The sequence below is a fragment of the Ammospiza caudacuta genome, chromosome 6, assembly GCF_027887145.1.
Source record: "Ammospiza caudacuta isolate bAmmCau1 chromosome 6, bAmmCau1.pri, whole genome shotgun sequence".
Classification (NCBI taxonomy): domain Eukaryota; kingdom Metazoa; phylum Chordata; class Aves; order Passeriformes; family Passerellidae; genus Ammospiza; species Ammospiza caudacuta.
Window position 1 is genome coordinate 31,548,008 of NC_080598.1, and position 21,695 is coordinate 31,569,702.

A 21,695-nucleotide genomic window follows, 5' to 3' on the forward strand; every position below is an offset into this window, starting at 1 on the left:
CAGTTGAAAATACTACATTCAATACATTCCATTCAAACCAGCCTACAAAAGTTTAAAATGCAAAACTCAAGGACTAAAACCATAATGACTCCTGTCAAAGGGAATTACTATCAAAAGGAAAATCATGTGATTTTCAGAATTGCTTCTGGTCCATGTTTTTTTTACATCAGGAATGCTATTCCTACCATTACAATATAATTCACAGCATTGTAACAAGGCAGAAAGCGTGCACAGCTTCTTTGTAATACTCACTAGACAAACCTGCTCTTTCAGCAGTTTTACCCCATAACACAGAATCCATTACAATGCAGTATTCAGAAGTTGTAAATAGATGGCTTCAGAAGAAGGTTTGCTTTTTCAAAGGATACGTGGCACAGCAAAGGGCTGGGCAAAAGCATGGAAGGCAGACCCCCACGTGATCTGCCAGGGAGCAATGTAGGTATATACAAATCTCAATTTATAAAAGAGTTCCCAAAGCTACAGGGGAAAAAAAGAGAAAAACAATTCAGTATTTTCACTAACAATCAACATGTCTTGCATCCTGAGGAATTTACTGGTAATCCTAGAGTTCTTACTGATCTACTAGAAGCTTTGACACTTTGAAAAAGGATGTCATTATAAAAGCAAGTCACATAAGATGCACTTCCTAGTTCTACATACAAACTCAGGAGATATTTAGAAACTTACATATGGTTTCTCAAGCCAACAGAAATGCTTTGGGAAAGAGAAGTCTTAGCTGCCTTACAGTATATCTATTACAGTACAACAGACTGAGAATCTGCAAGATTACCTATCAGATAGGACTATCCATGTGTTTTCCCCTTTGGATGAACTGAAAAACCTAAAAATAGAGTGAAAAGTTACCTTGCTGAAGAGTATGGACATGAAGAAGAGATCTAGCAGCATGGTCTCAGTAAAACTTTTGTAATCAAAAGTAAAGAAGAGCACTGTGAAAATAACAGTGACATACTGGCACGTTGGGCTACTGAATGATGAACGCAGTAACTTCAAGCCAGCTATTGTGATCATTAAAGCACCCAACCTGTGTAAGGAAGTCACACAAAACAGTTATTACCTGTTATCTGAAAGGGGTTTAAAGACCGCTTAAGCTATGCTGTCATGCAATATCAATCTCTTCAAACTTTGATTTGGGTTTGCTTTTGGAACTGGGGGCAAAGGGTGTTAATGATTAGTTGGTTTTTTTTAAAGATAACATCTGATTTTTTTTTAAGGTTACTATCTAAATCTTTTCATCAGTACTCTCAAGCCAATCAATGTTCAAGATTATTTCTAAGCATGCCACTAAAAAAGAAAAAAAATAATTAGGAGATGAAATATCCTTGTGGTCTGAAGAAAAACCTGGTCTTTAGGTTATGAATACTAAAATGCAAAAGTGCTAGATTAATCATCAAGAGGACGTTAATGAACACTGGATTATCATTTCCTGCATGACTATACTGCTCTAATTTCTATTGAGGGAACAGCAATTTTTTTCAGACATAGCAACTGACCTACCAAAGGGTTATTAAAAAAAAGAAGTTAAAGTAACATAACAGCAACGTTCCTCCCAAAGGTCTCATAGTGACTGTGATAATGAGCCCAAAGCAAGAACTTACTAGATGCAAGGATTAAAATTAAGAAAGCCAAAAAAGCCACACACCACCCCACAAAATAAATCTAACAACTTGCCTCCCAAAATATTTTCTGTTTAGTTTCAATATTTATAGTCCTTTATTCCTAAGAATAGAATTTCAAATCCAAAAAAGACACCTGGTTACTGTTTCTTGGAGGCAAAAAATGCAGGGCTTATTACTGAGCTATCATTTGCTGAGACAGTCAGATACACTGCTCAAGGGATTATAACTAAGATTCAATTTAAGAAGCAGTGTGCAATTCCATCTGGATATGGATTATACATAGGGGCTAGGAAGCCTGGGGAATTCCTTGATGAGTGAAGAAAGGTGCAGAGGGGCAGCACACTGGCACACCAACTCCGAGAGCAAGTGTGAAATTTACACTTGATAAACTACCTGAACATATCAACACTATCTTGAACGTGCCATCTGGATAATCATACTATAGACTCTGTAAACTTATCACAGTACTAGGTAATTCCACAGCATGTCATCTTCACAGTATATGCTAGGAGTTGAATGATTTATCTTTGCAGGAGTGTTCTGTTTAACAGTGTAATACTCCAATCAGTTTAAGTCAGCTTGATACAGGCTTTCAAATAAAGAAAAACTTTATTTATTCCTTGCCTTAAGACGATACCATTAAGGCATTCTGTCTTCCCATGGATGCCAGAAGCCACTATTTCATTTCCCACCACAGCAGACATACTCAAGATTACTTAATAGCCTTTTCTACTTACTCAGTATCCAGTTTCTTTGGACTAGCAATATTCTTAGCGCTGCTACTAAGCTCATTGAGGACTATCAGTGGATAGATAACATTCTTCTCTACAAAAAGGAGCCAAATGTGAAGTTTCTCAAACCACATAACATGTGCAGCATCTGTCAAGATATATTAAAAAGAAGAAATCAGATGGCACTGTCAAATCAAAAACACTTGGTTATAAAATAAAGACTCTTCATTTAATCAACTTGGAACAACTGTTTTCTTACAATGAACTTTGGTAGTTTATTTAAGCAAAATAAAGAGAAGTTCCTGTCAGCAGCCCCAGTAGAATTTTTGCACTGTTCACACAACAACAGAACAGTTGGCAAGCTACTTGCTTACTGTATGCAGAAGGAAACAAACTGGGTTCCACCTCTTCAATAATTTCAACATTGCTATTGATGAAGCTGTTTGAAATTATGCCTTTTCTCTCACACAAAAGGATGTTTTTCAACCCTATTCAATTTGAAGGACTCCTGATTTACAGATCTACAGAAGAGCCTATGTAACCCGCCAACATAAATGTCTGTCACTTCAGCAACTTCTTTCAAACTTCTACAAGAATTGTAAGGTGTGTTTCAAATTACTCTAAATTAAGATTAAAAAATTTGCTCTACAATATACGCTAGAAGATTTAATGTCAAAAGTTGTGGTAAACATTGATGCCTACATAAAGGGCAACAACTGCACCTTTTCTAGTTTTAGAGATTAAAGACTCAATGCATTTAGTTGCACTTTTTACTTCTTCCAGATAAAAGTCTGACATCATACTACAATTGCTATTCATATTTATCCATCTTTACATGCAATCACTGGGAAAAAAAATCCCACAAGTTAGACATCAATGAAAAGACCACACTGAATGGCTGCTACAAAGGTAGAGTTTGTAAATCAATTCTGGTAATTCTCTGCTCCTGAAAGCAGCAGAATACTCTCGTGTTTTGACAATTATTTGAACAGAAAAAGCAAAATAGTTTCAGTTTTGTCCAAGGCAGTTTAGACAGGAGTTTTTTAAGTCTGCTGTTAACAATAAAAACATTCCAACAGTGAAATCCCCACAATCAACCACAACATTTATCCATTCTGGAAAACTAATAAGCAGTGTAACTTCATCTTTTTTGCATCTCTGGAGAAAAATTCCTAGAAAACATAGGCTTTAGCCTAATGCTGAAGTCTAACATAGGCCAACAGCCTAACATGTTAAGCTGCAAGCACATATCTATGCAGATCAAGCTGTAAGACTGGCCCCTTGGTGTCTTCATCTATCAGTTGACCACTATTTTCTGTTGTTAAACATGTCAACGATACTATTAAAAACCAAGTAAGTGCCAGGATGAAGTCTCCACCAGCACTCGCCACAGCTAATCCTCTAAAATATCTGAAAACTTAATGTTGAGGAAATACAGAGAGAAACACAATCTTTATGAAAAATTATTGAGGCAATCACAAGCACAAACTTTACCACTCAAGATTTTGAAGACTATGTTTTAATGGAACTGCTCTGAGATAACATTACCACTCACATTATCATCATCAGTTAAGAGATACATAAAATGTCATGGAATCAAAGCATGAGGAACTGACAAAGAAATACATTTATAGATCAGATGCAATGAAATTCCAGTGGTGAGAAGAGTAAAGAGATGAAGTAAATCAATAGGTAACACAAGTTGGTGAGCAGCTAGCTACAGCAAGTTGAAGGAAGTGTTACAGACAATACTTACTCCGGACTTCAAACTGATGGTATTCCTTGGTTTTCAGCAGCGGGTGCGAAAAGCAATGCCAAGGAAGCTGCTTTCGGAGTTGAGGCAGAACATAATGGGTCACAAAGCCCACCGTACCCACCAATGCATAGAGAACATAACTTAAAATAGGCTAAAAAAAACAATTGAAGAAATTAAGACCTTTTATGTGTTTCATAAAAAACATAAAATATTACTTTGTTAGTATATTTTCCAGCATATGAGCACATGCTCCTTCAATACACTAATGCATCTCTTCATGAGAAACTGTACTACCAATTTTAAGATAAAACAAGAAACCCTGTGAGAAAAAAAACCTTCATATCTAACCAATTTTCACTAAGATGAAATGTACTTTCAAGTAAAAAAAGTACACCAATCTTTTTTCACAGTCCATTGCTTCTGACCCATATGCATTTTATAAAGGTATTATTCTCTAAAGGCTGAACCCAATTTACATTTCCATCTGCTAGATAAAAGGAGGTATACGCAAATCATTAGTTTCACATTCACTTGAGAAGGTAAGAAGCCTCCCACAAGACCAATCCCTTCCATAGAAGTCACAAAATACTGTAAAATTAACAAGGGATGATGGTTGAATTTCACAACAATGCTTTCTACACATTAGAATTTTCTCTAAAATTCTACATAAGTCTAGATAACTGCAAAACTAGGATTGCATTATCTTGTCATAAGCTCTTGGTGAATTCTGTGAAGCCCAAGCCTATTGAAATATACAACTAGTGAAGAGCATACAGCCCAGTCTCTCAAACATGGGGGAAGTGTTGAAATCCCGCAACACAATAATAGAAGGGATATTTTCCTCAGAAAGCACAAGTACACATGCTTAAGTAATGCACTTCACCATGGAGACATGAAATTACCTAAATGCATATGCTTTTAAAAATTAGTTTCTTACTTTATGCAGCATGTATTCTAAAATACATGCCAGAAATTTTCATTTGCCTTACATAGGGCTATTCATCAGCTAGCCAATGGCTCTATAATAGGAACAGCAAAATAAGAAACTCAGTAACTGCAGCTCTTGAGGGAAACACCTTACCTAAACTGAAGCACAGGATCTAGTCCCATGCCATTATCACCAAGAGCCACAGATACACATTAAAAGTATCCAAAGCACTAGCTACAATGACAAGTCAAAAACTTTAAACTCAAATGATCTTTGAAGTCCTGTAAATAATCGTTCCAATAAAGGCATACTGCCCTATACTACAGTCTACAAAGAGCCATGCCAGCATGGAACTGCTGAGTCAAGGTTTAGCCTCTCATACTTAAGGCACAAAACATTTTAAACATTGTTTTGAAGTTTCATTTTTCCTTATTTCAAAACAATTCTGACGCTATTTGAGATCGATGATTCAAAAGAGGGTGTTTTGTTTTAGAGGCTATAATAAAAATCTAAAACATAGGAAGAAACTAGGAAAGAGCTAAGGAAGATGATCTTTTGAGTACATACAAGTGAAGACCTTCAGTCAGTCACGTACTTATGCTATAAGTTTAAATACTGGCTAAAATTACCCAGAAGACTCAGCGAGCTACCAGAACACACTTTATATCACACCACAGTATTGGCATACAGAAGGCAAATTGAAGACACAAGGTAACATCTTACCTGTAAAACTGTAAATACTGTACTGACATGAATTGCAAAATAGAGGACACCAATCACTATACACACTATCAGGTCAGACTGCAATCGTTCACTCTGTGGAGTCAAAATAAAATAATTTTAGAAAATACCAGCTTTGACTGACCTGTTAGAATCATTAAAGTTGGAAACTATCCCCGAGATAGAGTGCAACATTTCAATACCTCCTTAATACACAAATGCAGTAACACTGAAACTGATTAAAGATTTTTTTAAATTATGCTAGTGTTAACTACTTCCACTGAAGTTAGGTGAAATTTCACAAGACAAACATTACCGCTAAGAGCATCAGTTCAGCTAAGCAAAAGACTCACAGTAGGGCAGGACAAATCAATACATCAAATATTTTCTCTAATCCTGGACTGTGAGGTGGTGTAAGGGTCCCCTGATGAAAGCACTGGAAGGGACAATCACATTTCCCCTTTATGATCTAATTAGTGCTTAGTCTACAGGGCAATTAAGAGCCCTGGATGAGTGCTGCTGAGGCCAAGCTACCAGCCAGGTGAAACAACCAGGCTCTTTAATCCTCTTCTGACTTTGTAGAAGGGTACAGTATAGCTTTGGAATGACCCCGAGGAACGAGTCTGAATTTTCCATTACTCCCAAACAACGAAAACAAGCCACTGCTAACGGGCAAGCCCTGCCTCAAGACCTGTAATGCCGCCGCAGCCACAAGGGGGCAATGCGTACTTAGGGCCTCAAGTGTAGATTTGTTCCCACTCTGTAAAAACAGCATCAACATTTACAGCCCAGAAAAACATTAAAGGATTATCTACTCCAAAATTGGACAAATAATTACACACAGAAATTATTGCTGCAAAGCCTTAACTTCTTGGGCTACAACTTGCTTTTTTTAAATCAGTTGTCCTGATTTTAAAAACCACAGTAAGAAAGACTATCAAAATCCTCAGCTCCTCTGCCCCTCTGGAGACTAACACCACAGTTTGAGAGCTCAAAGAGGAGCTTGCAGCTCCTGTGGTAACTCTTTCCTGCTAAATGTTAAAAGAATTGCAGTTTCTCTGCTCTAAATATTTATTTGCAGTTTCCACACACTGCACCTCACCATATTTCTAACTGCTGTATTATGAAAAACCCAGCTATAGAGCTCAGCCTAAAGCTGAGCCCTACACAAAGCTAAATGCATATTCAACCTTCATTGGTACAAGTTGAACATATTAAGCTTAAGTCTCTTACTTATTGCTACATTGTGTCAAAAAGAATGTTTAAATATTACTACTTCCATAAATATGGAAGTAGTAATATTTAAACAATATTCTTTAGTAGTAATATTTAAACACATTCTTTAGCAGTAATATTTAAACATTATTCTTTATATTTTTAGTGCATTTGCACTAAAAATTCAAATTAGTGTTTAAGTAAATGGAAAGGTTACATCTGAAAAAACTTAGACCACCCAAACAAACCACAAAAAGCCCCAAAATACTTTCAATTTTTAATTTCTACTTCTGGAACAGCAAGAACAAAGCTCTTCCTCACAACTATTAGAAACACTGAATTAATATAGTTTTGCCACCATTAACTCTTTCCCACTAACTTCTACACAAAAACAAGCATCATCTATTATTATAAAGATAAAAGAAGATCCTTAGTGATACTTCACTGTATCCACACTAGGGAATTCCAACTCCCTCTGCTTTTAACTTAAAATTGCAATATCAGCATTACACTCCTAGGTGTAGCACATGAGTTCAGCTGCAGACTGAAAGGAAATGCTGTGATATCCATTCCAACTAGGACCTTGCTAGGTGACAAGTGTGATCTAAGCAAGATCTGGATGGATGCTATATAAACCAACACAAAGTAAATGCTTAAATGGAATTCAAAAATTAATAAAAAAGCCTACTTACCACAGAATTTCTAAGCTTCTCAGGTAAAGGATCTTTTACTTCAGACAGAGGATCTTCAGGATTTTTGTCTTCAGAATTAGGAAAAAATTTTGATTGCACTAAAGAGCTTAAAAGACAAAAAATCCCACTGAAAAGCATGTATTGTTCGATGTGGTTTTATAATAATAACAAAGTCAGAAGTTCTATTACAAATTGACCACAAAAAATTAATTTTGGCACATCAGTGCTTTCACATAGCTGAGCAAATTCACAGATATTTCAACCTTATAAAATAATTCTTTCGCTGTTTTACAATACAGTGACTATTAAAGAGCAGTAGCCTGATGTTCAAACTGCAGTTTCTCTAGTAGCAACACAGGAGTAATTGAACAATAACTGAATTATAAATGAAATTCAGCACTCATGAAACAAAACTTCAACTCATAAATAACTGAACAGATATGTGCAAAATTTGGAAGTAGCCTATTTGGCAATGCCATTTAAAAAACCATGAATTCTTTGGTTTGATTCAACAGCAACAACAAAGGAAACCTATTCTAGCCTGTTTTAATTAATGAATTAGTCACACTGACTAAACTTCTAAATTCTTAGCAGGCCTTGCTGATACTGAAGCTCCAAAACCTCACACTGAAGCTTTTAGAAGCCCACGTGCAATGTTATTAGTCTTAACAAGCTGTCTCACAACTTCTCAGTGTGATTACAACACCCTACTTAGTGCAGAAATATTATTTCATTTTATGGACAGAAGATCAGTACAGAATGAGCCCTAGATCTTCAAAGGACATTACATATTGCAATGTATTACAATGCTTAACTGTACCACAATCAAACATGAATATCCAGGCTTTAGTTTTTGGAAAGACCAAAAGAACAAGTATCCAGGGAAAAGAACCTCATATCAACTGAACTAAGATTAATTGGACAAGGCTTAGTAGTCAACCCACAGCTAAGAAATTTCCTCTGGTGTAAACATTCATGAATCATTAGTTTTGTTGTTCACAGAGGAGGTCCTTCACTATCTACCCCCAGCCAATATTTATCAAATTAATCCAACATTATGGCTACACTTAAATCCAAGTTCAAGTCTACCTCACCTAGGTATGTGACTAAGCTTTTATTGGTTATACTGGGGGGGGTGTTTCTCCTACTGGAACTGTTTTGTTTTACATGTATCGTTATTAACTGAATCAAACACCCTTAGCATCAGATCAGTAGCATTCTCTGCTCCAGCACAGAATAACAGGAATACCTGTTTCCACATGCTATATGGGAATACTCATCACAAAAATATATCCTTATAATTTAGCATAATTATTTGAACAAGTGTTTGGAGCACAAATTCAATAGAAGAATATATCAACAAATGAAGTGGAAGTATTCAAGAAGTCACTCTGGAGACTTCAGCTTAAACCAGTGCCTTGAGCACTTCTTTAAACACAATAAGGGTACGTGTTATTCCAAACAAATCCAGCAGCACAAACATGGCACCTGACTGACATTTTGGAGAACATCAGCAGGCAATTAAATCAGATTCTGGCATGTAAGCAATTTACCAGAAGTCACAAAAAAGGTCATTGCTAGAGAAGGAACTAGGAGAATTTATAACCATTGAACCAAGAATATACTACTTTTGATTAGTGCTGGTGAGTACAAGCTCAAACAATACTAAGTAGTAACATTATTTGTAGTTTTTCCTTGCAACTTGCTTCTTCATTAGGGAAGAGATATAAACTAAGTCACTTACAAAAGTACAGAAGGGTCACTGCTTTGTCTGCTGAGATGATACGATATTGCCACTAACAAACCACAAAATATGGAGAAGAGAACTGGAATATGCTGCCCATCCCAGGAATCCTGGAGACAGAACCAAAATGTTAATAAAAAGGAGACAAAGTACACACCACTTTACCTGACACACAAGAATTACGTGTATCACAGAGAATGGAGAAATTAACTACAACTCCACAAAAATAAGCCAGGCCTTTTTGTACAAAAATATTGTTCCATCTTTACCAATGTCTAACTACAGATCAAAAACTCTAGCAGTGTACATCTCTCAAATCTACACCATCTTAATCATTAAACAGTCATTATTTCTCATAACCCTGATGAAGCATTTCCTGCATTCCTTGAGACCACAGACTTTTAAGAGCTGTATTTAGTCACTTCTTAATTTTGAACATTACATGTGTATTATGAACACTACATGATTTATTTTTCCTAATGTGCGGAATGCAGATTAAACAGCGGCTTTATTTGTGTTTTCCTGATCTGCACTGGATCTACAAAGCTGAAAGAGTTATTCCTTGCTAAAGCTTGCTTGTCTTAAATGGATGTGTTTACCAAAGGCTAATGAGACAAGTGCAGAAATTCACAAAAAGCTAATGATGTCCTGCAGGTGAGAGTATCATGGGAGTAACCCCTCTAGAACTTTCTACTCTCTGTGATAAAGTGGAAAAGCCAGCCAACTCTGAATTGGACCCACATGTGCTACAATTCATTGTAAACTGAGTATGTCTGATATTGAAAAACACCTGAAATTAATAAACAGAATCAGCATCACACTCCATACTGTTTTCAAACAACATTTCAAGCAAGGAAAACAGGGTGGATATGGGGGAGTGTATGTGTGTTCCTTGGTCAGCTAACTCTTTAACTCTCCTCTTCAGATAGGAACATATCTTCACTTTGACACTACAAACTATTTATTGGTTTATTGTCAAATAAATATTAATTAGAAAACACTATTTCACTTTTGCAGCACCAGAAAAAAATACCTTCATGTGCCACTTTTAAAGGTTAACATACAACTACATGCAGACTCTGCTAGAAACAAGTCACCTGCATGATATTTTCAAGAATTGATGTAGAATGGAAATGATGGTAAATGTCATGTGTTTTCAATAAAAAAAAGCCCATCAGAGCAGGCACAAATCACACACCTTTTAAAAGCAAAAAAAAATGCTTAGTTCCTGCATTGCATCTCCTCTATTGACTTCACAGCTGAGCAAAAATGAAACCCTAGTAAATCAAACTAATATTTCTAGTTAAGTAGTTGCATACTTTAGTTACTTAATACAGAAGGAAGCAGAGAACAAACCCCAACAAACTCCCATTTACTCTGCATCAAGTTTTTCTCACCTTCAGGGCACCATAGCACAGTCCATACAGCAATGCTACTGCCACAATACTACAGATAAAACTGTAAAGTGCTGCAAGCAGGCTTGTGGTAGCTGAATATCAGAGAAATGAAAAGAAAAGAAAAAACATTATTACCATCCGAAGTTAGAATACAAAATACTTCCGTTTGTTTAAGGTATCAGCCCCCTAATTTCCTCTGATGGAAAAAAAGGCAATTCAAACCAGAACAGCTATTTTTATTTTCCCCTACAAGTAATTTTTATTAAGAGCATTTTATGTGGCTTTTTTAATCTCCCTACTAATTGAACAGCTTTACCATGGGAATAGTCAACTGCAATAGAAACCAGTTGAGGAAGAAGTGACAGACTTATTAGGACAGTAATTCTATTTCTCAATAATCAATCAGAAGACTTCTAGGCTTTTTAAAAACACAATTAAAGTATTCTATGTTTAGAGGGTAGGAATAAAAATAGTGTAACCACTAAATTTTTAAACTAACATACTGATCTTGGCTGCTCCACATCTCATACTTTTGCCACTGAAAAAACACAACACTCACCATTGCCACCAAAGACATGAATGTCCAGCTGTTCACAGAGATACATCACAAACGTATTCACCTGAGGCAGGAGACCAATGAAGAATACTATAGGGAAACATAGTGTAAACACTACAGAAAAAGAGAAAGTAAAAAAGTGGTGAATATGAAAAAACAGCATGGTGAGATATTTTTCAGTTTAAGTTCTATGGTATCACACACCCCATTTTAACTCAACAACACTGAAATATTTCTATTATAAATTTTAAGGAAAATATACATTATGTAAAGTCCTACTTCAATGGCTCAGAACTGACTGAATACAGAGGTCATACAAATCAACAGTACTCTCGTTTTAATTGCTGTAGACATGGACACAAGCCAATTCAGGCTTTCCATTTTTATTTAGCAAAGATCAGCCAGGAGTGTTTACAGATTAGACTTGTAAGTTTTCACTCATTGTAAGTGAGACTTATCCGAGCCTAACTGCCTGTCTGGAGTTGCAGGAGCAACCTAACACCAGCCACTCTGACAAAAGGGAGGCCGAGCACCCCATCTCCAGGCTTTCTGCTACTAATAGTATCTGACAATTTTACTCATTTTCCCACACCACTTCTGAACATTCTAATCCTAAATGACTGGGTTTTCTGTTTTTTTGGGTTTTTAAACAAGAACAGACAACTGTAGGAATCATGAAATCACCTGCAAATTACAGGATTTCGGAACACAAAGATAAATTAACGCCACCTAATTTCAATACATAAAAGGCTTATGTCTCCACCTGTACATATATTTTTTTTCCATCCTAAAGAATAAAAGATGCAGAAATAATCTTCTACGTATGTTCACATATAGTAGTTCAGATCTAATTCACATGTAACAGCATATTAAAAGTTCTAAGTTCTGAAGGATAGAAGGAACAAAAATAACCCTAACAGACACAATCTGGCAGTTTAGGGAGGTTTTTCTACCATCTTATTGACTTGTAGCTCCAGTGAACAAAAGAAGAAACAAACTTTAAAATATCTTGTAAAGCACCACAAGACTCAAATTTAATTTTCTAATTTTAAATGCACAGAATAGTTGGACACTGAAGGTCACCACATTAGAAACATCTACAGTGAGATAGATAATGAGAACCTGATCTTTTTCCATACTCCATAGCAATGCTAAACAACAATATCATTCAAAACATGCAGGTTGCAAGCTGGGGGAAAACACTGAATCCTGTATTTTTACTGACACTAATTAGGAAATAGAGGACTACAGACCAGCTCTTCAATATCTAATGAAAATACTTTATTAGACTTCTCATGTCAAACCTCTATTTCAAATCATTGCTCAAGAAAGCCAAAATAGAAGGCAAATACAGTGTTCTGTCAGTGACAGGTTAAAAAGCTTTTTCCCAAAAGTCTCTAAGTCAAACTACCTTGGGCCCATTGGAAACAAAATTACTACACAGATCCGGGAATACACAATTTTTAAAGACTAGTCCAAGAAAAAGCCAATATTTATGATGCTTTTACAATCTGTAACATCCTAGTTTTCTAACAGTGACCAACTAGGTGAAAAGATAAAATGATTATTTTAAATGTGGAGTAGATTTAGAGCAATTGATCAAGTGCAGTATGTGGGACACAAAATAAAGCATTTATACTAGTCCTCACTTGTTTGTTGGCAAGGAGAAACATTTACATTATCTAAATACAAAGTTCACCTTGCCCTGTACACGTTTCTTTCAGTAGCTTTGCCTGGGCACAGGAAAAAAAGGCAGCTGAGATTTTTACCTAACAAAGTGTGTTTGCTAGCAGCCAGCCTGGTCTGTAGTACACAAAAAGCATTGTGAAACAGCGCTTCAGCAACATAAGAGCTGCTCCAAGGGCAAGTGTACGACATGGGGGGTAGGGTGGGATGTGCAATGCAGACTAGTGGAGTTGTTCTCTTTTGTTTGGTGTTTTATCATGTTGGTTTTTGGGGTTTTGGTTTGGGTTTTTATTGTTGAGGGAGTTGTTTTGTTCTTTTGGGTTTGTTTTTTTTTTAAGTAGAATAAGCTGTTCTAGTAATCTGATTTTTTAATTGGAAGAACTGCTAAGAAGTACAAACCACATATGCTGCTGCCAAGACACCCCAGAACAACAGTAAAATATAAGGATCAAAATCCATTTAGAACTCCTGAACTAAGAAGTTTTAAAAGCTAATGCCAAGATGCACATGGCCTGGTGAAAATGCCACCATATCTTTTAAAACTGGTAAAGACTCACTCTTCAGGACTTTTGAAAAGTAGCTCACTTTTACAGGAGGACACACCACTTCCATGTATATTTATGTATTACCATATGGGGATATGGGTATACACTATGGCAATGACTCCACATAGTAGAAAAGGGAAGAAAATATTTCCAAAACTGACCGAGCATTATCAAGAGAAATTAAGTCCGTTTTGTATCGTGAATGAGTCAAAAGTGTCTTCTGTCTTCTTGTTTTATTACTGATACAGAATCAAGTATGCCAGCACATGAAGGGAACCAAAGAATTTGTTCAAAAAGCACCTTTGAAAATGTCTGGACAATTTCTGGTCATAAATATGCAACTTAGACATTTTCCCTCTGGCATTTAAATCCAGAGTTATTAGCAGAGAAAGTTGAAGGGGGAAGCAGTATGAGGCATAATATACAGGATGCTCCTAAAATCAAGTAATAAAAACTAATATCCAAAATGCTTGAGTCAGTAATTCTTATTAATAAATTAAAAATTTTAAAACCCCACGCCGAGATCAAGTTTTCATTTTTCTTAGACAGAAGATGGTCTGGAGGCACACAGACGTAACATTTAACTGTTCTAGTCTTCCACAAACAAGTATTTTGATATAACTGAAAAGCAACTGCATTCAGTTTAGATGAATTCTTACAGATTTTCTTACCCCACCCAAAGCAAGGATCCATAGAAGTTCACCCAAATAACTTTGCTCCATTAAAGCACTGCACAAAAGTTGCCAGGATAAGATGGTCTTCAAATGTTTATGTCTCTCTCTCCTTTCTATGGGGTCTGTTTGAGACTACAGGGCTGTTATTATTTTCATAACAGGGGAAAGGGTTATTGTTTTGGGGTTTACGTTGTTTGTTTTTTGCATTAGGTTTAGGGGAGGTAATGGAGTTAAATGTTACCAGTATTCTGAATGCACTGCGCTGCTCAGAAAACAATAAGATTACCTCAAAATGGAAATGCAGCTCAAAAATTGTATTTTTGGTATTGCTGATAGGACTGTTCCGAGAAGAAGCACATTAAGTAAGACTTAAACTGTGTATATTGTTTTTTAAAATTGTGTCTGTACTGTTCTGCCCAACTGCTAAGTACAAATAACCTTAGAGAACTCCTACTCATTTGCCACAAGTCCCCCCAGAGAGTGTGAAAGAGTCCAAATCAAAATGTTTTTTTAACTACCGAGCAGCTAGGTCCTAGCAAAGGGTAGTGTATGCAGGTCCAAGTTAGATAAGCAAGTTCAAGGATAAGGGCTAAGAAATTAGATAATGAAAAATTTTAGTAGAGGGCATATCTGCCATTTGTTACAGCAAAGCTACAGAAGGGGAAAACGTTCCCCTAAAGTTCTACTGTTGTAAAGCAAACAATTCAAATCCATGAAAAAGCCACTCACCTATAACTAAGTCCCTGGCTGACAGCAGCAGCAATGGGTTGGTGAAAGCCATTCCATACAACCTGAACCTTGTTGTAGATATGTTTCTGCTGCCATAATCCAACAGCCAAATCAGACCACAACACAAACAGAAATATACAGGCCTACTATAGGCTATGATACGATTGTGACCCTGTTTAAAAAGAAACCACAAAAACACCAACATTTGTTCATTATTAGTGGATAAAGTAACTTTTTCTCTTCTACTACAGATACCTTCAGAATCAAAATTAATCACTGGTCATCAACTAATATACTGTGACTTCATCGTATCTTGAAGTTTTCTTCATAAAATCCTTAAAGCATTGCCTTGCAGCGATACCAGTCTGTGCTTCTTGTGGCTTTGATATAACAGACACAACAGTTAGATTACATTAGACTAAGCTAGGCATACCCTTAGTCTCAGCTATATTTTATGCTATGTTGCTTGCAGTAAAGCATAAAATATATCTTACTTCTCTAGTAAATGCTAGAGAAGCTCTGACGAGGCATGGTAAGCAACTGAGAATAAATCAATTTTAAGGAAAAAGGGATTAAATTTATTACTTAGATACTGCTTCTGCTGCATGGGGGGACAGAATCTCTATCGGTGTTTATCAAAATACAACTTCTTACACAAAATTAATGACTTGCTGTAGAGGAATAATGCTTTTAAACATCTTATCTAGGACATAAAGGTAATATTTTGTCTTGGCAATCTAGCAGATGCACAACAGAATATAAACATATTGTGCAATACTAGAATGTTAACATTTCCATGCTCAAACATTAACGTTCACTAAAGCATTGCAAACTCAGCTTATTAGAGGGAAAAAATAAAGCAGTGTGCACACAAGGACAACTGAATGAGCTACACCTCTAAAACAGAACATCAAAGCTGTGTCAGATCATACCAGCAGAGCAAATTGCAACATTAAGAATACTTCTCAGTATAATTGCTAGAATAATAAAGACTCTTCAAAAACCTTATTATGACATGGCTCCCTAGCATAAGCTAGGCTCAGGAAGGAGGCCATGATTTGCTAAATAAATACAAAGAGTAAGGCAGGTCCCTTCTCACACACTAGGACAACTACAAGCCTTTTGTGCCTTGTAAGAAGGAACATAGGAGAAATGCCAGAAAAATCAAACCAAAATGATCAATTCTTTGTGGGAGTTCTGCATCTGCAGGGTTAGTACAGTGGCACATGCCCGTGACTTACATGTCGGGGGGAAGAAGAATCTGGCTGAACACTCTGAAACCAAAATAAAAAGAGGAAAGTTACCCAAACTACAGATAAGTGTGTTCACCTACACATACTCTTGGTTGAAGTTCTTTTAACAATATCTACAATTAATTGTACAATTGTACATTGATAAGCCACATCACCACCTTTAAATAGCACAATGTTGTAAACCATAAAACCTACTTAAAGAGTAGATGTCTATGACCAAAATTCTAAAAAAATCCCCAAGTCTCTTATTTTCAGGATTTCTACTGTTTTTTAACAGCATTAGGAACTTTAATTTTAAATCTAATTTTCATCCTAATAGTCAAATCAAAAAACAATCAATCATTCTTAGATTACAGTAAACCATCATCAGTCTAACAAAAATTAATTATCTGATTAAAAATATGTTTAGATATAATTGCCTCCTATGAATGCTGAGGCGTAGACACTACATAAAATTAGAACCTAAACCAATAAAACTTCAAGTTCAGTTTATAGTTAGTTTACAACATGTAAGAATGTGCTCCTCTTCACACACCAAAAAAATGCATGAGAACACTAAATAAAGGATTGTTTAACAAGCATACATAGAACCATTCTAGTGATGTGACCTTGCATTACCATCTATCAAACTTCCCATGAGGCCAAGTTTACTAATTACTTTATAAATGATAAGCATGCGCATTTTTCCTTAAAGCCCTAACTAACCTGCAACACCCAACTGGATTTATATCTATTGTTTACAGAAAGTGAAGAGAAATTCAAGTACCTTCAACAGTGAGTACTGGCAACTGGCTATTACCAGGCAAAACTGGAAGACCCAAATATCCTTGAAAAAGCCCTCTATAAGAAGTACAGAGCCCAGAAATGCAACTAGAATAGCTAGGATGACAGCTAATACGTTTTCAAGGATCTCACGATTCCTGTTTTAAAGGGAGAGAAAAAAAGAAAAAAAAAGAAATTTAAAGCTAACTACGTCTAGAAAAATCTGCAAAAGAGCAGAGTCCAAAATTAACAGGGGTTATGATACTGGTAGCAAAATAGTTAAGAATAAATTTGAACTTCCATACTCTACTAGCACAAAGTCCTTCAGCAAAGCTAGGAGCTACCATGATGTCAATGACAGCTAAAAGCAGTCATTATCTTAGTATCTTAGGGAATTTTACTTTAAACAGCAGAAGATAACTTCAGAAGATTATTTTAGAAAAAAATCAAATGTTCCACCAGAAGCACGGTCTGTAACGTAAATCTATATTCAAAGCCCATCCAAGATGATGGTAAGCCTAAGAAAAAACAGAAGTATGATAACTTACCTGATTCATGATTTTCTAAGGATGAAACTAAAAATACTCTTGCTTGAGTAAGATATGCCAAGTGGAATACAGATAATTCCCTATGACATTGCTAGTGCTTCGGAACAGAGTTATGAGTATTCCTCCCTGGACAGAATCACTACTATCCTGTTTATTTCAAGGAGGTTCATTCCCAAAATATAAATACTCTATGTTTTCCAAAAGCTGGTAACTGGAGGATCAATTTCATTTTATTCCTCTAGGTAAATGTACAGGGACAAGAAGTCACAGTATTGAACGACTCTTGGAAAAAATGCTCTGGAACAGCAGGCAAATTCTTTCTATTTACCAAAAGACTAAGTGCATGCCAGGTTGTAGACCCTTTAATTAATTTTTGGAGAAGGCTATACTCTAGCTTTAAAGATTGGCAATGAATCTATTTGATCCTTCAAATACATTATTGCCCCACACAGGCAAAGTGGGGGTTGCTTTCTTTTTCCTTTTTTGATTGCTACAGAAGAAAATGAGAGTAGCCTCCATTATTTCAGAAAAACTACATTCAGTGTTATTCTTTCATTTTTCAGAGTACAGTAAGTATGTATAATTCTCTAACGACAGTTTTACCTATATTACAGTTTAGTAATTGTTTTCATCTTGCTTTCTAAGGTCTGGCAACATACAAGGATCTCACCTATCAAATAAAGCCAGAAGAGTTAATCTATCAAAATTGATGCTAATCCAAAGTTTAGGCAGGATCCAAAAGCGATAGTACTGCTTGACTTTTTGAGCTGCTTCCTCTTGAGGCTGCATGTGGTCCTGAAGGTCAGGGCTCAGGTCAATATCTTGCTGCTCCAACAGATCTGTATCCATTGTTAGCAGCCTGTTCAACCTGATCTGAGGAAGAGAAAGCTAAAAGAAAGTTAGTATTAACAAAAACTCCTTTATATCAAATCACTGTATATATACACTGAAAATTGCTTTGAAAAATATTGCTGGAACTCTTAGTTTCACTTCTGAGGAATTACATGTTAAGCACTGTCACAGGCTTCTACTTACTTTTTCTGTCCTTATCACAGCACATGAATAGGACTAGCAGCAATAACAGTTTGCATACAACAACTCTTTGGCATTTCAGCATATGCCTTATTTCAAATGAATGCATCTTCCAAGAACATTATCCCATTTACTCTGAAAACTTCAAATTTGAAGACAAGTAAACTGATACATGGACAACATACACGACAAAAATAATCCAATTATTAATTTAGATAAATTACAACACATTTCTTATAGTCAGCTAATCTGCATCTAAATCCATGCTGAATGGTTCTTTATGCATGACAATGCAACATACTCATGCACCAACAGTCAAATTCAAACTTACTGAATCCAGAATACACTCAGAAATGAACCAAAGAAAAAGCTCTGTCCTAAACAGTCAAGTGCTATTTACGACTATTACTTATTTTGTAGTTTGTTTAGAGTTCTCATGAAAATCACAGTAATACTAACAACCATGAAAGATACTAAAGGAGAGTACTCAATGCTAATAAGACACTATAGTACATATTGTATAGTCTAATCCAGTTTCTAACAGGCTGAGAAACATCTTGACATACTACTAAAATGTTCTTTAATGAAAAAGCTTCACAATGTGTAAGGCAGAGACTAAAACTTCAATACTCATGCCACCTTCAAGTGCAAAACTACAGGTTTGGTCTTTGGAGGGGCTTTTTCCCTACAATCATCTAAGTTTAACATTCAATGTCTTGATTTATAAAATTTTTGTCATCACTCCTTAAATCATCAGTGTACTTAACTATGCTTAGCCAGCTTCTCCTCCCTAGAAAAATACTAATGAAAAAACAAGCAGGAACACTCCTTTCTAAAGGCCTTTAAAAAACACAAACCATACTATTTAAGGCAAACTGTCAGAAAACAGATCCTTTTTTGACAATTTTTTAAAAGCTTCATTTCTTAAAAGGTAGAATCAGCATAACATTCATGGCACTAATTAATTTCAGTGGAAATTTCCCTTTAGGTGCATGGGCTCAGCTTTTACAGTCACAAATTTGCCTTAAAACAGAATCATTCCCACCAATGGGACTAAACTGGCAAACCAAAATCATTGAAGAGGTAATGCAGCCTTTTTTCTAAAGGCTACATGTTTGAGGGGGACTGTGGAAAGCAAAGCAAGTTCCTCTAGCAGACCAAGTTTAAAAAGCACATTCTTGATCAAAAGCATGGTCAGGCAAATGGAGGTCTCATGACCCTCTGCCAAATCCTAAAGGTTTATTTCATTTTCCCTCTTGATTATATATTAGGTACTTCAACATACTTCTCTTTGGTTTGCCAGCTTAAGAATCATGCCCATTTGCACTGTTTTCAGAACATAATATATGACTTCAGAATTAAGAGTACAGGTATGCCTGGACTTGACAATAGTGCAAAAGCTACCAAATCATAAAACTAAGGAATTATAAAGCTATTTGCAGTATGAAACAGTGTAAGCTTCTGCCTTGTTTTGCCAGCCACTTCCAACATACAAATTTGTATTTTGCACATCAGACTCCAATGACAGATTTCTAAATTCTTTTCAGGGAAATTACTCAAGTGAAGTTTCTTTTAGTCAAAATACAGTATTTAGTCTTTCTGCTGCCTGCTAACCTCAGTAATGCACAGAAAGAAAACTGTCTAAATTGTACACATCTTTGGAAACTTTTACAAGGTATCTTAAAACAATTTCTATGAGTGTTTTTAAATCACTCGTTTTTAGATCAGAGGAAACCAACTAAGTTTAAAAGTGCTATGCAGGAAGATTAATTTTTATGTATATATGAAGGCACTACACTACTAAATACTTTCTCTTCATTAATCCAGACAAAATTCTTTCATAAGAACAGTTAACTACCACACAGAATGAATAATCAGTGGTATAAAGTTGGATAGGCTTCTGATTCTTTGCATGCTTCAAAAATAAGTAAGAAAAACTTACTAGATCATGTGGATAAAAGCGAACTGAGGTAGAACTCGATACGTGAGAGTCCGTGTCACTATAAGAACAGGGAAAATACTTCAGATTATAAACTACATTTTATTTCATCAGGTCACTCTAATTTTCTAGTGTCCCAAATTAATTTTGATACCTTTTGAATTTTATCTAAATATCTTTAAGTTTTTCCTTCAGTCACTTATTATAAATTCAAGTAGCCACTTAGTCTCATGTATTGTGGTACATTCCACAGCTATAGTAAGCCAGGTGACTCTTTAATCTTACACTTAACATATTTTCAACACCCAGTCCCTAAATCATCTTAAAAAACTACAATGATAGCCATTATTCCACTTGAAAAACAGAAATTTTATAAGCTGTTAGTTACTGATTTGTAAAGATACATCAATCACATCTCTAAAGAAGTTCAGAGGCCTCTAGTTGTTCACATGCAGTTTCTCATAATTCTATACTGTTTCTATCAATATCCCAAGACTGTCAAAAATAGCATATACTTAGCACAAGTAAAGTGAGCTACTTAAGCTGCTTTTTAAAAACTTAAACCTCTGGTAAGAAGAGCAAAATTACTTTGCAATTTCCATTCATTAGAGATGAAATTTCTCTTACTGTATGAGAGTCCATATCCAACCACTGCTTTTTTCCCCAATTTTGGATAGCTTTTGGATGTTTGTTTTCCATGTAAATCACATGGTTGTAAGACTTGTATCAAATTTATGCAACTTTCCTTCAGTTCCTTGCCTTAAGATAAAAACATTCTTTGTTATCAACTTTACTTCACTCAAACTCAAGTATTCTCTACAGCCGAGATCTGATTATCTGAAGTGGCCAGTTTGTTCCTCCCATTAGTACATTCAACTTCATAACAGCAGCCATCAGCAAAGCCATTGCATCTGGAACATGCAAGCAGTAGAGGCAGGGATTGGCAGCTTTGTGGAAGGAATCCAGAACTTTTGGTCAAAGTTCAATTCTACAAAAGGCACTTGCATACTCTCAAAAGAAAGATTTGAAGATGGGATGTTTTATATTCATTACTCCATAATTCCAAGAGCTATTCCATGTACATGTGGTAGGAATTACAGCATTCAGCATGGTGCAATAGCTTCAGAGCAATTCTACACAGTGAAGTGGAT

At 35.8% G+C, this 21,695-nt stretch overlaps 1 protein-coding gene across 1 annotated transcript in view; it reads right to left on the reverse strand.

Moving 5' to 3' along the window:
* Positions 1–21,695, reverse strand: part of PCNX1 (pecanex 1) — an 88,928-nt gene that overhangs the window by 23,328 nt on the left and 43,905 nt on the right. Inside the window, exons 10-23 of the mRNA XM_058806185.1 lie at positions 20,548–20,605; positions 18,244–18,461; positions 17,030–17,183; positions 16,252–16,284; positions 15,011–15,182; positions 11,380–11,490; positions 10,821–10,912; positions 9,424–9,533; positions 7,680–7,785; positions 5,776–5,868; positions 4,125–4,275; positions 2,375–2,516; positions 865–1,042; positions 369–477 (exon numbers count right to left, since the gene is read on the reverse strand). Of these exons, the coding sequence (XP_058662168.1) occupies positions 369–477; positions 865–1,042; positions 2,375–2,516; positions 4,125–4,275; positions 5,776–5,868; positions 7,680–7,785; positions 9,424–9,533; positions 10,821–10,912; positions 11,380–11,490; positions 15,011–15,182; positions 16,252–16,284; positions 17,030–17,183; positions 18,244–18,461; positions 20,548–20,605 (1,727 nt within the window). The remainder of the gene's footprint in view (positions 1–368; positions 478–864; positions 1,043–2,374; positions 2,517–4,124; positions 4,276–5,775; positions 5,869–7,679; positions 7,786–9,423; positions 9,534–10,820; positions 10,913–11,379; positions 11,491–15,010; positions 15,183–16,251; positions 16,285–17,029; positions 17,184–18,243; positions 18,462–20,547; positions 20,606–21,695) is intronic.